The sequence below is a fragment of the Aotus nancymaae genome, unplaced genomic scaffold, assembly GCF_030222135.1.
Source record: "Aotus nancymaae isolate 86718 unplaced genomic scaffold, 86718_ANA_hifiasm-v0.15.2.pri h1tg000010l, whole genome shotgun sequence".
NCBI classification, from domain to species: Eukaryota; Metazoa; Chordata; class Mammalia; order Primates; family Aotidae; genus Aotus; species Aotus nancymaae.
In genome coordinates this window covers 60,736,370-60,753,853 of record NW_026988421.1, presented here as the reverse complement: position 1 = coordinate 60,753,853, position 17,484 = coordinate 60,736,370, and the positions used below count along the sequence as shown (strand labels likewise).

Below are 17,484 nucleotides of genomic sequence, written 5' to 3'. Positions count from 1 at the left end.
AGAGGCAGATTGTTTGGGCCTGGAGTTTGAGACCAGCCTGGACAACACGGCAAGACTTGGTCTCTACTAAAACTACAAAAAAAAAAAAAAAATTGGTCAGTGTAGGTGGGTGGTAAGAGCATCAAATAGAATAACTAATAAATGCTGGGCTTAATACCTAGGTTATGGGATTATCTACGCAGCAAACCACCATGGCACATGTTTACCTATGTAATAGACCTGCACATCCTCACATGTACACCTGAAAACAAGTCTTCCCAATTAGATAGTAGTGACTGTGGCACAACCTCATGATTATGCTAAAAGCCACTGAACTGTACATTGTAAAATGGTAAGTTATGTGCCCCATGAATTATATCTCAATAATAAAACACCATCCAGGAAAAAAAAAATTCGCAGGTATGGTGGTGCATGCTACCTGGAGGTGAGGCTACAGTGAGTCGTGGTCACACCACTTCATTTCAGCCTAGGCAAAGGGAATGAGACCCTGTCTCAAAAACAAGTAGGCCAGACACAGTGGCTCATGCCTACAATCCCAGCAATTTGGGAGGCCGAGACAGGTGGATCATTTGAGGTCAAGAGTTTCAGACTAGTCTGGCCAACATGGTGAAACCCCTTATCTACTAAAAATATAAAAATTAACCAGGCATGATGATGCCCACCTGTAATCCCAGCTACTCGGGAGGCTGAGGTGGGAGAATCACTTGAACCCAGGAGGCAGAAGCTGCAGTGAGCCCAGATTGCACCACTGCACTCCAGCCTGGGTGACAGAGTGAAACTCTGCCTCATTTCTAAACTAAAATAAACTGGTAGTCATTGAATGAATGAAAATCAGACCAAGAACAGGTATGCCTAAAATGAAGATTTGTTGATATCCCCAGCTTTGCTGGCATAAGGGGAAGGACCTACCTGCTTTATAGCCGAATTCTGGGACAGCTCCTGGGCTTCTTTCTTGGTTTCACAAAAGATGATAGTACGTCCTTGATGACCACTATATACTCGGATAACATCCCCAATAACTGCTGCCCTCTGAGTCCAGTGGCACTTAATAGCCAGATGCTTATATGAGAAGAAGAAAAAAACTAAATCTATTTAGTAAAGCTTAGCTGGAAACTAAAATCACAACTTAATGATCAGTGAGCACAACACTAATGGTCTAATGTCTTGTTCCTGGAAACAACTACTCAAGCCTGATAAGAGCTATCTGCAGCCACCACTGCTGAGAGAAAAAACCTAAATAAGCCATTAAAGCATAAAGTAACAGGATCTGTCCATCTCCCAATGTCTCTCCCCTTTCTCCAAAGAGCATCTAACTTCTTTATTTTCTGACAACCAGGAAAATGTGGGAAAGGAAATGCCTTCCCTAGCTTTCTACAGGAAACCAAATAACCAAAAAGTTTCTGTATGTTTTGTCCTTTCATTTACTTAAAAATGCAATTTGGGCCGGGCGCGGTGGCTCAAGCCTGTAATCCCAGCACTTTGGGAGGCCGAGGCGGGTGGATCACGAGGTCAAGAGATCGAGACCATCCTGGTCAACATGGTGAAACCCCGTCTCTACTAATACAAAAAATTAGCTGGGCATGGTGGCGCGTGCCTGTAATCCCAGCTACTCAGGAGGCTGAGGCAGGAGAATTGCCTGAACCCAGGAGGCGGAGGTTGCGGTGAGCCGAGATAGCGCCATTGCACTCCAGCCTGGGTAACAAGAGCGAAACTCGGTCTCAAAAAAAAAAAAAAAAAAAATGCAATTTGTAGGTTAACATACAGGTCTGTTCCTCAGTGAAATTAATTCATCTAAGTAGCAGAATTGAAGGTGAAATTTTAAGCTTCAACACTTTTAAGCTTAAACACAAAGCACTAGGTTTCTCTGCTGCCCTCTAATGTTTAAATTTTAAGTGTGATTTCTTTATGTTTACATAATTCAGATAGATTTAAGTTCCATATGATTCTGAAATGAAATCAGGCCACCAGATGATAAAATTTTAAAAATACAGGTATCATATACAGCTCAAATAGAAATATCTTTCCTTAGCATTTCCCATGGATTTAGTATTTATCTGGAAAAGACTATTTGCCAGTCTTAATACTAACAGACAAGAAAAAAATATCTACAATTTTATATTCCGGCAACTAAGTAAATAATTTACCTCCACAGTTATTGCTGTTTTCTGCGTCTTTTTACCAATCAGGTCCACCTGTTCATATGTAGATTTCATGTATTTCTTGGCAACATTAAATACCCAATGAGGGCAAGTTGCAGAAAAAAGCAATGTTTGGGGATTGTCTTCAGAATCTTTGAGGAGGGGGAAAAAAAAGTCAGTATGAATAATCCAAACAAGCCTACACAGTATTCTACCTAACCTAGTACTTCCACAGTCTGTCAACGTTCATCAGCACCTGAGGCCAAGTCAGGCACAGAGGACACAAAACTGGAAGACAGAGGTTTCCCAATAGGCAAAGGAATACTGCTGGGTAATTTATGTAAAAGATCCTTAAAATAGTGAAAGTACTTGAAACCTATTTTGCTTTCTGACCATTAGGCTTTTGAATTACAAACAAAATCTATTCTAAGATTTCTATTCTCAATATTTCATGAATTTAGAATTCTCATCCAATCATTGAGTCCAGCTACTATTTTTTGTTTGGTTGTTTATACCTGAGTGCCATCATATCCTCAATATTCCATATAGAAGTGTGGTAGAACCCTTTTGCAGAGCAATTTTACAACATATACTGAGGAGCATGTACTATTTACACTTTTAAACTCAGTAATTCCACTCTGGAAATCTATTCTAAAGAACCAATTCCAGGCCATTCCTGTAATTCCAATGCTTTCAGAGATAGAGGCAGGAGGCTCACTTGAGGCCAGGAATAAAGACAAGCCTGGGCAACACACAGTGAGACCCTGTCTCTATGAATAAGAAAAACATTAGCTAGGCATGGTGGCACACACCTATAGTCCCAGCTACTCAGGAAGCTGAGGCTCAGGAGTTCGGGAATACAGTGAGCTATGATGGTGCCACTGTATTCCAGCCTAAGTGACAGGGTAAGAGTCTATCTTAAAAATTTTAAAAAGATAGCTGCGGTGGCTCACATCTGTAATCCCAACACTTTGGGAAGCTAAAGTGGGAGAGAGATCACTTGAGCCCAGGAGTTCGAGACCAGCCTGGGCAGCATGGTGAAATCCCATCTCTACAAAAAAACAGAAAAATTAGCTGGGCATGGTAGCAGACTGCCTATGGTCCCAGCTATTCAGAGGATCGCTTGAACCTGGGAAGCAAAGGTTACAATGAGCCAAGATCCCACCACTGTACTCGAGCCTGGGTGACAGAACAAGACCCTGTCTCGAAAAAAAGAAAAGAACCAATATCAATTCCAGATATTGTGGTGAGAAGCTATCTGCATAAAAGTGACTAAACAGAATTATTTATATTGAATAAAAATCAAAATAGGCAGATGGTAGAATTAAATAATGGCCAACCAAACCATACATTATTTTTGCTGAATTTTTATACATATACTCAGAATATAATCAACACATATACATAATAAAATGCAAAATGTCAGGAATACACCAAAAGCAGACCACATCAAGACTGACAGAAGATGGTATGTTTCTTTTTTTACTTTTCCAAGTTTTCCCCATTGTAGTTATCTGATAAATCATGACTTTTCCTCACCAGCTTTATTCCAGGAGTAATTACATGAAGAAACAAAAAAATCCAAGTTTCTAGATAAAATAAGTCCCCTTCTGATTTCCCAAGGCTTTATTCATCTCTTAGAAAACTAATTAGTCACTAGGCCAGGTGTAGTGGCTCAAGCCTCTAATCCCAGCACTTTGGGAGGGCGAGCCAGGAGGATCACTTGTGGCAGGAAGTTTGAGACCAGCCTGGGCAACATAGCAAAACCCCATTTCTACTAAAAATACAAAATTAGCCTGTGGTGGCAGGTGCCTGTAATCCCAGCTACTCAGGTGGCCAAGGCACAAAAGTCGCTTGAACCCAGGAGACAGAGGTTACAGTGAGCCGAGACTACGCCACCAGACTCCAGGCTGGGCAACAGAGTGAGATTCTGCATCAAAAAAAAAAAAAAAAAGAAAAAAAAAAAAAGGCAGGCGCGATGGCTCACGCCTGTAATCTCAGCACGTTGGGAGGCTGAGGCAGGTTGAGTCAGAAGTTCAAGACCAGCCTGGCCAACATGGTGAAACCTCGTCTCTACTAAAAATACAAAAAAATTGGTGAGCACCTGTAATCCCAGCTACTCGCCATGCTGAGACAGGAGAATCACTTGAACCTGGGAGGCGGAGGTTACAGTAAGCTGAGATCGCGCCACCACACTCCACCTGGGGTGACAGAGTGAGACTTCATCTCAAAAAAAAGAAGACAACTAGTTACCACCCTTCCTTTGGTCCTTTTTATCAGCTTCTTGAATTTGTGGTTTACCTTTCTTGTATGCCACACTTAAAATCTCTTCCACTTGATCAGCAAATCCCATATCCAACATCTGGTCAACTTCATCCAGGACAACATGCTTAAGTTTGGTGAGATCTAGTTTGCCATTCTGTATGTGGTCTTTGATACGACCTGGTGTCCCAACCAAGATATCAATCCCATTCCTCATGCGTTCAACTATAAAAAACAATGACAAGATTTGCAGTCCCTTTACCAGTTTGGGGTACCACAGTTAACTGTACTGTTATTTTAAAATATTTGTTAAATATGCAGAAGTACAAAGTAATATGCTAAGTAATAATGATAAAAGTTATGGCACACCTAATCTAGTGGAAAAAACATTAGAATTGACAGTCTAGTGTACAAAGTAACATAAAAGAAATATGCACTACTGGAGGATGACAGTACCAGGAAAGAAATTACTTCCGGCCAAGCAAGGTGGTTCACACCTGTAATCCCACCACTTTGGGAAGCTGAGGTGGGCAGATCCGGAGGTCAGGAGTTCGAGACCAGCCTAGCCAATATGGTGAAACCCCGTCTCCACTACAAATACAAAAATTAGCCAGGCATGGTAGCGTGTGCCTGTAGTCCCAGCTACTCGAGAGGCTGAGGCAGGAGAATCGCTTGAACCCAGGACACGGAGGTTGCAGTAAGCCAAGATCACACCACTGCACTCCAGTCTGGGCAACAGAGCAAGACTCTGTCTCAAAAAAAAAAGAAAAAGAAAAGAAAAAACAGCAATTACTTCCTTGGTAAGAATAAGAATCTTATAGAAATAGGAACTTTCTATAAAGTAAACAAGTGTAGAGAGAATGAGACATAATGAAAGGGAAAATATTCCAAAGACATTTGGAAAAATGAAATACACCTGGGATGAGATGATAACAATAATTTAGCTTTGTATTGAGCTGCTGTAGACTCAATACAATGTATGTAAAGTGCCTAGAATTATTCGTAGACTGTCACTGGTCTACGAATAATACTAGGCACTTTACATACATTATCCAACACAATCCTCACAACATCCCTGCAGGGTGGGTTTAGTAATCTTTTTCTAGAGGTGAGGAAACTAAAGCACAGAAAAATTAAGCTACTGAACACAATAGCTAGTCTGTGAGCAGAGTCTAGATTCAAGCCTTTCTGGTGAATGAACCCTATGTTCATTCTGCCAAAGCTGGAAAGAAATCATCATAAGACTGTGTACTAAAACTATTATATTTTTTAATTCCCTAAATCCCTTCCTAATTTATACATTTGCTCTACATAATAAAGCTCCAAGGCCTTGAACTGGGAAGTAATAAAATACAAGAGCAGAGACTATAACATACGGCCCTTGAGCCCCAAGGAAAAAAAGTTTGCCTACCGCAAGAAAGAAGCAACCATGCAGAAAGTGGGACAGACCCAAGGTCCTGACAGATAAGAGTAACTTTGAATTCTAACTTCCTATTTCCTAGAGCCCAAATGAACTGTCTTTTTGGGTTCAATTAAGTTACCTTTGTAGCCCCTAGATAAATATAAATAGGTAAAAGTCCTAGGAACCACATACAGGATTTGCCTATCATCATATAGGATCATGTTCTTGACCACATTGAGACAATGGCAAAAGAAAATCCCCATAAACGACTATCCCATGTAAAGAAGCCAGATGTCAAGGTTAAAAGAAATCCAATCAGAGCAGCCAACAATGGGTGGCATTATCCTTCCCTCATTTTTTGAATGTACTCACATTGACCTCCATAAGGAGTTCCACCATAAAAACAAGCCACTGACAGCTTTTTTGTGATGTCACTGAAGTCTTTGCTTACTTGATTTGCCAACTCTCTTGTAGGTGCAAGAACCAGTACCTGATAAAGAAAAATAATTGAATCCAAATTACTCTGTAGTATTTCTTAATCTAGTCCTTAAAGAACAGCATTGTAGGAAAAGAACGACTTGAACAAGGGGTAACACTGATGATGACGATAACACTAGCTAATATTTTAGTCTAATAGAGCTTAGACTCTACTAAACTTTTTATATGTATTATTCTGATTTAATTCTCACAACCTTTTGAGCTAAGTATTAGAGGGTAAATAACTAGACTAAATCCCAAAGGCTAAGAAGGAGCAGAGCCTTCAAGCAATTGGGCTCCAAAACCTATAGTTTTAACCGCTACAGCAGAGAGAATTTGAAGTAGAACAAACTCAGCAAGTAAGGTAGAGCCAACAATGTAAGGGGTTTTGAAGCCTAGAGTAGCATGAGTATGATCTAATAGGATATATAACGTGAAACTGCTGGCCAAGTACAGTGGCTCATGCCTACAATCCGAGCACTTTGGGAGGGCAAGGTGGGTGGCTCACTTCAGGTCAGGAGTTCAAGACCATCCTGGCCAACATGGTGAAACCCTATCTTTACTAAAAATACAAAAATTAGCCGGGCATGGTGGCGCACACATGTAATCCCAGCTACTCAGGAGGCTGAGGCAGGAGAATCGCTTGAATCTGGGAGGCGGAGGTTACAGTCAATGGAGATTGCACCACTGCACTCCAGCCTGGGTGACAGCATGAGACTCTTTCTCAAAAAAAGAAAAAGAAAAAGAAAAAGAAAAAGAAAAAAACAGCTACAGGAGGTCCTCAAAATAGGGTAATGAATGGCATGAAACAAATATGAATCAAGAACACCTAATACATCCATCTAAAAAATATTTAATGACTACCTACTATTTGCCAAGCACTATTCTGGATGTTTGGGACACCGCAGTAAACAAATTAATGAAGGGGGAGCATGGACACTGGAAGACCAGTGAACAAGTGAGGTTAGGCCAGAAAGACAACTGCAAGAACCCACAGCCAAAGTGACAACAGGGGCATTCGCAGTCATTTCAGAGAGGTTAAAGTCTGTCAAATGTCAAATTCTCTAGAAATGAGCCTGATGAACTCACCCTAATATGGGGGCTTGGCCTTTTCACCTCTCTGACTTGCCCTGCCTTCCATTCATGCTTTTCTACTAAAAATGCTTTCTCCATTTAGGCAAAAATGGTCAGACACCTGACCAAAGCTATGAGTCCCAGGGACATCTAACGGTTTGAAGGAAATATGATAAGCATTAATAATATACATGATCAAAACCGTGGGGAAGATTAAAATATTTAAATATGCAGAGAATGATCTGTATGTCTTAATTATTAAACATAAAAGAATTATCCTGGATTACTTTCACATAAAGATCCATAGTAAACACAATGGGTGACAATAAGAACTCAATAAAAAATAGTAGGGTATGCAATCAATGCCTAAGCAGTATTTTTTTCCTGTGCTGACTGAGAGCCCTTATATTTAAGACAGTTACCTGAGGGGGACGGCCTCTCTTCCTGTCTTGCAGTTCCCCAAGAAGTTTTTCAATCAAAGGGATAGCAAAGGAGAATGTCTTCCCAGTTCCTGTCCGTGCCTGTGCAATTAAGTCCTTCCCGCTGTAAACATGATGGAATGTCTTTGCTTGTATAGGAAATAGGAAGGTCACTCCTCGGCCTGTGAACAAATTAACTGTGTTATCTCACACTGCAATTCTTAAAATATTAGCCATACTCAATTGAAGTATACTACTCATGCTTCTGGTCCTGCAGAATTAAGGAATTCTACCTTCTGGTCAACACCTACAAAGTTAGGCTCAAAAATACGTATTTTAAGACCCAGGCTGGAGTACAGTGGTGTGATCATAACTCACTTGCAGCCTTAAACTCCTGGGCTCAAGTGATCCTCCTGCCTCAGCCTGATGGACAGCTGGGATTACAGGTGCAAGCCATCATACCTGGCTCAAAAATATTGGTAGTAAGGAATTTGCTTGACTGAAAAATATCAACAAAATTTAAAACACCCAATTATAGTAAATATTTTAAGTCTCATCCATAAGCCTGAAAATCTGGTGCTTCGCAATCCAACTGTGCTGCTCCTAATTTAGGAAGCACCTACTTGAGCAACTGTGACTGGTCAGCTAATTCAGAAGCAGATTATTAATTGAATTCTGGGTCAGGCTGGCATCATTAACCTAGAGATGCCTCAGAAGTGAAAGAGATAAACAAAACATTAACATGGCATCACTTGATTGCTTAATTTCACCAGCACCATTAGTCATTATACTTCTGAATATATACTGTATTAAATACTTTATTTTTAAACGGTTTCATTCTGTCACCTAGGCTGGTGTGCAGTGGTGTGATCACAGTTCACTACAGCCGTGAACTCCCAGGCTCAAGTGATCCTCCTTCCTCAGCGTCTGGAGTAGCTAAGACTATAGATGTGTGTCACCATGTGCCTGGCTAATTTTTAAACTTTTTGTAGGGACAGGTTCTTGCTATGTTACCCAGGCTGATCTCAAACTCCTGGCCTCAATCAACTACAGGTGTAAGCCACCACAGAGGGCCTGAAGAAGTTTTAATCACTTATTTAAGAGGCATGAAGGACTATCACTACTACAGTACTATACTGAATATATAGGCATACTTCATTATATGATTGCATATATCACCCTACAATAAGAATACATCCTGGGTTCATCTTAACAAAAACAGTGGAGTGCTTCCTGTTAAAATAATACATTTGGCCGGACGCAGTGACTCACATCTGTAATCTCAGCACTTTGGGAGGCTGAAACGAGCAGATAATGAGGTCAAGAGATCAAGACCATCCTGGCCAATATGGTGAAACCCCGTCTCTACTAAAAACACAAAAATTAGGCCAAGCATGGTGGCTCATGCCTGTAATCCCAGCACTTTGGGAGGCCGAGATGGGCAAATCACAAGGTCAGGAAATGGAGACCATCCTGGTTAACATGGTGAATCCCTGTTTCTACTAAAAATACAAAAAATTAGCCGGGCGTGATGGCGGGTGCTTGTAGTCCCAGCTACTTGGGAGGCTGACGCAGGAGGATCACTTACACTGGGGAGGCAGAGGTCACAGTGAGCCAAGATTGCACCACTGCACTCCAGCCTGCGTGACAGAGCAAGACTCTGTCTCAAAAAAAAAAAAATTAGCTGAGCATGGTGGTGCACCTATAGTCTCAGCTACTGGGGAGGCTGAGGCAAGGGAATCACTTGAACCCAGAGGGTGGAGGTAGCAGTGAGCCAAGATGACGCCACTGCACTCCAGCCTGGCAACAGAGAAAGACTCCCATCTCAAAAAAAAAAAAAGTTCTAACATCATACAATATTTCCAAGAATATTACCTTTGAGAAGCTTAATCGTTTCTTCAGATATGGGAAAATTAGAGAAAGCACCTTCTTTTTGTTCCACGGGTATTTCCTATCAAGTAAAGGGCCACAGAAAGAAATCAGTAATTACTTACACAAATTAATACAGAGAATCTTCTGAGAAAGGGACCAAACAAGCTATCCTAAAGCAATTCTAAACACATCAGTTTAAAAATCAACCAAAAGGCACAAAAACCTTAACAGGTAAATCAAAATCTGAAAAGGAAACATTGTCTTAATCTATAAAACCTTAACAAAAGAAAAATCTGAGGCAAATATATAATGGGCATATTATGTGTGACTAGTAAAAGCAGATTCAGTCTCAACTAAGAGCCACTCCATAACCATAACCAACACTATACTGTTGAAAATGTCATTAGCTCTCTTCCAAAGCAGCATCTCTTGTACGTACACCCATAGAAAACGAGCGAACGTTTATGAAGTAGCAGTCACTTTGGCATTATTTGATAGTAAGAAATCTGAATGCTCAATAAAAGTCATAAGTAGATTTCAAGACATTTATAAGAAGGATTATGTAACCATGAAACATACTTAATGAGGAAAATGCTTAGAGAGAAACAGAAAAGTCAAGATATAAGATTGCACAGTACAATCCTAATCTAATTAAAAATAATAGATGCATGTATTAAAAGTACTAAAAGGAAACACCAAAAATTAACAAGATTAATTCTGTACTTGAAAAGTACAGGTATTAATATTTACTGAATGATGAAATTCCAGGAAGCATTTCTTTTTGCAAATGTCTACACTTAACTGTTTTCTCTGGATCACATATTTTTTATAATCAGGAAAAAATTACAAATGTTGACCATGATCTACAGCAAAAAGAAAATTTATTAGAATTAGTATTTTTCAGCTGGGTGTGTTGGCTTGTGCCTGTAATCCCGGCTACTCAGGAGGTTAGGTGAGATGAGATTATCGCTTGAGGCCAGAAGTTTTAGACCAGCCTGCACCACATAGCAAGATCCCATGTCCAAAAAATTTTTTTTTAAATACAACTAGTATTTTTCTTTCATGACTGAGTTTCTGAAAGGTAAAAGAATTAAATTCTGGACAGATATTTTATCATCCTGTTCAACTCCAGGATGATTAATTAATGGCCTAACCAAAAAGACTTCTGTAATCAACCTTTTCAGGATTCCAATTAATTATTATTTATTATTTATTTGGTTAAACCCCTCAGAGGGAAACTAGGGCCCATTTGCACAACTGTATCTCTTCTGTTGATGACTGACTTGCAAATAAGCAGACAAGACTCTCCCTAAGCTTAAAGACTATCTGCTTATTTGAAAAGGAGGTATTCTGACACTATTTTTTTTTTTAGGACAGAGTACACTGGGCACAATGGCTCATACCTGTGGTCCAAGCACTTTGGAAGGCCAAGGTGGGCAGACCATCTGAGGTTGGGAGTTCGAGACCAGCCTGGCCAACATGGTGAAACCCCGCCTCTACTAAAAATACAAAAAATTACCCAGGCATGTTGGCACATGCCTGCAATCCGAGCTACTGGGGAGGCTGAGGTAGAATCGCTTGAACCCAGAAGCAGAGGTTGCAATGAGCTGAGATCACACCACTGCACTCGAACATGTCCTCCATCTCAAAAAAAAAAAGACAGAATACTCTGTCTTAGCTCGGATCATGGGCGTGCACCACCACTCCTGGCTAATTTTTGTATTTTCAGTAGGGATGGTGTTTCACCACGGTTGGCCAGGCTAGTCTCAAACTCCGGACCTAAGGTGATCTGCCCACCTCAGCCTCCCAAAGTGTTGGGATTACAGGAGTGGGCCACCATGCCCAGTCCTATGCTAATTTTTAAGATGAAGTCTCACTCAGCATAAGGTATCCCCCAACCCACGAAGTGCTGACACATCACATTTTCTCCTACTATTAAAGAGTGCACATAGCAGTTACCTACTTACTTATCTGAAACAACAATGAAAGATATCTTCTACCCGATGAAGTCCAAATTTACCTGCTCCATCTCACTGTTACTTTCTTCACTGGCAGCTTCATTGGGGTTACAGTCAGGTTCAGAATGAGGAAATCCATTCTTCAGTTTGGGGCTTTTCTCTCCAGTTTCTCCATTCGTTTCCTTTTCTTTCTTCATCTTCTTGGGCTTAGGAGCATCTATTTCTTCCTCAGAAGGCTCCTCATTTTTTATCACTTTTTTGGTTTTAGAAGAAACAGCTTTCTTTTCAATGGGCTCCTTTTTCTTTCTCAAACTTTTGGTTTTAGGAGAAATGTCATCTTGAGATGGTTCCTCTTTCTTTTTTGCCTTTTTGGATTTAGGAAAATTCATGTCAACTTCAGAAGGCTCTGCTTTCTTTTTAACTTTTTTAGCTTTGGGGGAAATAGTTTCTTCCTCTTCTGCTATCTCTTCAATCTTATTAGATTTTGGCTTCTCTTTTTTCTCTTTCTAAAAAAATTCATAAGGAAAATACAAACACGAATAAGGCATTTATACATTTACATGATTCATCAATTCTGGATTATTTCAAGATCATTTTCAACTTTGAAAAATACAATTTTGGGGCATTTTGACATTTGTACTTTCACACTGTGATAAGGTAAAAATCAAAACAGTAAGCTTTTTCCTAGTATTACTTCTTAACTATAGAGACAGGTATGTATCAATAGTTTCACTATCTTGGAAAATGAAGGGTGCCCCCTTAGTAACTATTCAACTCATGTGGGTCAAACAGTTGTAAAAGAGATTTTCCTTTTTGCTTTGAGACAGTCTCACTCTGTCGCACAGGCTGGAGTGAAGTGGCACAACCTCAGCTCATTGAAACCTCCGCCTCCTGGTTTCAAGCGATTCTCCTGCCTCAGTCTCTCAAGTGCGGACCATCACACCCGGAACTATGAATGTGGACCATCACACCCAGCTAATTTTTGTATTTTTAGTAGAGGCAGAGTTTTGCCATGTTGCCCAGGCTGGTCTCAAACTCCTGAGCTCAGGCAATCCACCCACCTCAGTCTCCCAAACTGCTAGGATTACATGAGCCACTGTGCTTGGCACTTGGCCTATAAACCAGACTCTTTTTTTTTTTGAGACGGAGTTTCGCTCTTGATACCCAGGCTGGAGTGCAATGGCGCGATCTCGGCTCACCGCAACCTCCGCCTCCTGGATTCAGGCAATTCTCCTGCCTCAGCCTCCTGAGTAGCTGGGATTACAGGCACACGCCACCATGCCCAGCTAATTTTTTGTATTAGTAGAGACGGGGTTTCACCATGTTGACCAGGATGGTCTCGATCTCTTGACCTCGTGATCCACCCGCCTCGGCCTCCCAAAGTGCTGGGATTACAGGCTTGAGCCACCGCGCCCGGCTCTTTTTTTTTTTTTTTTTTTTTGAGACAAAGTTTTGCTCTTGTTGCCCAGGGAGGAGTGCAATGGTGCAACCTCGGCTCACTGCAACCTCCGCTTTGTAGGTTCAAGTGATTCTCCTGCCTCAGCCTCCCAAGTAGCTGGGATTACAGGCATGTGCCACCATGCCCAGCTAATTTTGTATTTTTAGTAGAGACAGGGTTTCTCCATGTTGGTCAGGCTTGTCTCCAACTCCCAACCTCAGGTGATCCGCCCACCACAGCCTCCCGAAGTGCTGGGATTACAGGCATGAGCTACCGCGCCCAGCCATAAACCAGATTTTTATAAGGGATTTGGATAAGCTCATGGGATACTCCAACAGGCTCCAAACTCAATACAGAAAGTCCAAATTCAATTCCAATAGAATAAGATTATGTATATCTACAGACTGATGATGTGTTAAACAGGTTTCTTTACTTTCTTCCTGCTAAAATCCCAGGTAAAACAACAGGGATTTTTTTTGTTTTTAAGAGACAAGTTCACTTTTTCACCCAGGTTGTGGTAGAGGTGTGATCATAGCTCACTGCAGTCTCTAACTCCAAAACAGGAATTCTGCACTTTGCCTATGTCACAAGAGTAAATGAATTTATATAAAGACAGTTTAGGGCCAGGTGCAGTGGTTCATGCCTGTAATCACAGCACTTTGGGAGGCCACAGCAGGAGGACTGCTTGAGGCTGGAAGTTCCAGACAAGAATGGGCAATATAGCAAGACCCTGTCTCTATAAAAAATTTAAAAATTAGCCAGGCATAGTGGCACACACCTATACTACTAGCTACTTTGGAGGCTGAGGTGGGAGAATTGCTTGAGCCCAGGAATTCAAGGCTGCAGTTACGCATAATCATGCCACTGCACTCCAGCTTGGGTGACAGAGTGAAACTGTGTCTCTACAAAAAATAAGAGATACTTTATGAACCAAAAAGCTATAAAAACTCACAGTCTATCACCCCTGTGTAAAAAGGATGTACTTAATTTAAAATAAAATAAATAAGTTACAAGAATATGGAAGGAGTGACATCTCAGAACCAAGTAAGACAGATAGATGACTATGGCTCCTATTTGAACTTTCTGAGCCTCTACACCTTTTCATACTACTGAAAACAATTAGACACGTGTTGTAGCCTCCTTAGAAGCCTGTTCTGGCAGAGCTCCAGAACAATCTTGGAAGTACATATTACGCTGAAATCTGCCTCCAGGAAACTCAGGCCTGGTCTGTTCTCAAATCAAAGATTAAGAATAATCTCCCAGGCCGGGCGTGGTGGCTCACGCCTGCAATGCAAGCACTTTGGAGGCTAAGGTGGGCCGATCACCCGAGGTCAGGAGTTCAAGACCAGCCTGACCAACATGATGAAACCCCGTCTTAAAAAAAAAAAAAAAAGAAGAATCTCCTTGCCAATGAAAAACAAGCTAGTCTCCTTCCATAATTTCATTCTTTTTCATCCCTTGGTTTCACCAAATAAGACTGAGTTTCCCATCTTGGGGGTCTCTTTTGGAATGTAACAGTTTGGTCATGTACCTCTGGATTTGAGCATGCCAAATTGAACACACTGACTGATGCAACGTAAACCACTACCTTCTTGCACCTGAGTACAAATCTGCTGCAGCTTACTACAATTCAAAAATATTGCTATTGTAAGAGCTCCACATGAAAAGACAGAGAAACCAACAAGGAAAGTTAATTCTAAGTAGTGTACAATATAAGTTCAAGGCAATCTGTTCCCATTGACTTTATCTCAGAACAGAGACTCAGTCACAAGTTAAATCACTAGAAAGTCAACAGCAAAGCAGCAAATGGCTGTCAAGGTTAAGACTACTGCACACTGCTGGCCTATATAAAAAAAATAATACACACTTGGCACCGCAACATATGCCTTTACATTTCCATGGGAAATCTAGTCAATATAATACTAAGAACTGAACTACATCCTCTTCTCAGGGCGGCTTACCGGAAAACAAACTGTACTTCCCTTACCAAAGTTAAAAAAGTCACTAAAGGCCGGGCGCGGTGGCTCAAGCCTGTAATCCTGGCACTTTGCGAGGCCGAGCCGGGTGGATTACGAGGTCAGGAGTTGGAGACCAGCCTGACCAACATGGAGAAACCCCGTCTCTACTAAAAATACAAAAATTAGCCAGGCGTAGTGGCTCGCGCCTGTAATCCCAGCTACTCCAGAGGCTGAGGCAGAATTGCTTGAACCCTGGAGGCAGAGGTGGCAGCGACACCGCACTTCAGCCTCCGTCTCCCCCCACAAAAAAAAAGGGGCAATAAAGACGCCGCCCACGTGCACAGATGAGGTTATGATGTCTCCAATCTACTTTAAAGCTCCAGTTCCAACTATGACTTGACTTGTAATTCCCTTCGCGCACGCTCACGCCGGGAGCTAAATCTTAAGTCAATAACGTGGAGCCTGACTGAATGTCAAACTCTGCGCACTGTGAGGCGTGCCCAGTCGCCAGGGACCACGTGGGACACTGGCCTTCTCTCGAGCTCCGATAGGGCCTCTCTACCAGAGTTCCTAGGACATGTGAATGCCTAAAAGCTCAGAGGAAGAGGTCAGCGCGCGGCGAACCTGGCTCGGTCAGGCCGACGACGCGCCCACTGCCCGAGGAGCGGACTACTCCTACTCCTGGGCGACCATCCGCTAAGACCCACGTCCGGTCTCTGGACTCGCTGTTCCCCGCCGCGCGCTCCCACAATCCCAGCGCAGGCACTTCTCCTGTACCCCGGGGCTCCGCTCCACTCAACGTCCCTCCTTGCCCCAGGTCCCTCCGTTTCACCTTCTCGGTTTGCTTTCGCAGTGTTTCCACTTTTTTCACTGCGGTGTCTGACTCCAAAGCAGCGTCACTACGGAGTTTTCCCGGCATCTTCAGCACAGATTGCCCAGGCCGACCGGTCTTCTCAACCGCGTGGAGAGGAAGAGATAGTTCCGTCTCCTGAGCCCACCCAGCTCTCGTCACTTCCCGTACGAAGGCACTTCCGGCGGAAGCAAGAAGCAAAGGGAAAGGTGCTCCCCGCGTGGTAAATTCAATGCAGCGGCCTCTGACTGTGGCTGGATTTAGTGAACTGACCACTTGTGGCCCTTGGTCTAGAAGGCGGTTCCTTTTAGACCAAGGAACGGTACAACCACAAGGAACCAAAAAGGCTAGCTTTATATTCCCCAACAGTGGCCAGATTTTCCCTAGTGCCAGTCTGATAAATGAAGGCTCCTAGTTGCTTTTGAGTGGCGCATCTTCAGTACTTTATTGCTCGAGTTTGCATGTACAGACGCCAGATGTGTGTTCTTAATAATCTTTTGAAAACTTCGACTCTGAAACTGCAGGCAGACTTTGAAGAAAAAAAAGAATCCAGTCGGATCTGGTGGTTCATTCATGCGTGCACTCAAACATCTTGCGAGCATTCACAGTGTCAGGTAGGAGAAACAGGGCAGGATTCACCAGCAAACACAAAAGCCTTATCCCCAGGAAGCTTTATAGACTAGCGAAAGAGAAGTTTTGTGGGGTTTTTTGAGACAGACTTCTTCTGTCACCCAGGCTGGAGTGCAGTAGCACGACCTGGGCTCACTGCAACCTCCGCCTCCCAGGTTCAAGCGAATCTCCTGCCTCAGCCTCCTTAAAAACCAGCCTGGTCTTCAAGCAAAACCCCTATGTCTTAAATATATAAATATAAATATATATATATGAAAAAACAAATTTCAAAAATGGGTTAGAATCATAGAATCATATCTGACATTGAAAATCTGCCTTTATTTGCTCAGTTTTTTCTTTTCTTTCTTTTTTCTTTTCTTTTTTTTTTTTTTTTTGAGGCAGAGTCTTGCTCTGTCGCCCAGGCTGGAGTGAAGTGGCGCCATCTCAGCTCACTGCAACCTCTGCCTCCAGCGATTCTCCCAAGTAGCTGAGATTACAGGCGTGTGCTACAACATCTGGCTAATATTTATATTATTAGTACAACGCCTTACTAGTTTTTGTATTATTACTAGAGAACTGGGTTTCACCATGTTGGCCAGGCTGGTCTTGAACTCCTGACTTCAAGTGATCCACCCGCCCACCTCGGCCTTTCAAAGTGCTGGGATTATAGGCATGAGCCACCGTGCCAAGTCTATTTTTCTGAGACAGGTTCTCCCTCTTTTCTCCAGGCTCTAGTGGAGTGCAATGGCGTGATTACAGCTCATTGCAGCCTTGACCTCCCAGACTCAAACAATTCTCCCACCTCAGCCTCCCGAGTAGATGAGACACAGGCATGTGCCACCATACCTGGCTAATTTAAATTTTTTTGTAGAGACGGAGTTCCGCCATGTTGCCCAGGCTGGTTTTGAACTCGTAAACTCAAGTGATCTTTCCACTTCAGCCTCCCAAAGTACTGGGATTACAGACATGAGCCACCATACCCAGCCTGCTCTGATTTTTGGACACATTACCTAATCTGAACCCAGGA

The 17,484-nt window shown here is 42.2% G+C and overlaps 1 protein-coding gene across 1 annotated transcript in view; it reads right to left on the bottom strand.

Moving 5' to 3' along the window:
- Positions 1-15,997, bottom strand: part of DDX21 (DExD-box helicase 21) — a 29,086-nt gene extending 13,089 nt beyond the window's left edge. Inside the window, exons 1-8 of the mRNA XM_012451427.3 lie at positions 15,831-15,997; positions 11,665-12,108; positions 9,648-9,723; positions 7,776-7,954; positions 6,175-6,292; positions 4,440-4,625; positions 2,145-2,290; positions 910-1,059 (exon numbers count right to left, since the gene is read on the bottom strand). Of these exons, the coding sequence (XP_012306850.1) occupies positions 910-1,059; positions 2,145-2,290; positions 4,440-4,625; positions 6,175-6,292; positions 7,776-7,954; positions 9,648-9,723; positions 11,665-12,108; positions 15,831-15,917 (1,386 nt within the window). The 5' untranslated portion in view covers positions 15,918-15,997. The remainder of the gene's footprint in view (positions 1-909; positions 1,060-2,144; positions 2,291-4,439; positions 4,626-6,174; positions 6,293-7,775; positions 7,955-9,647; positions 9,724-11,664; positions 12,109-15,830) is intronic.
- Positions 15,998-17,484: the final 1,487 nt, after the last annotated feature.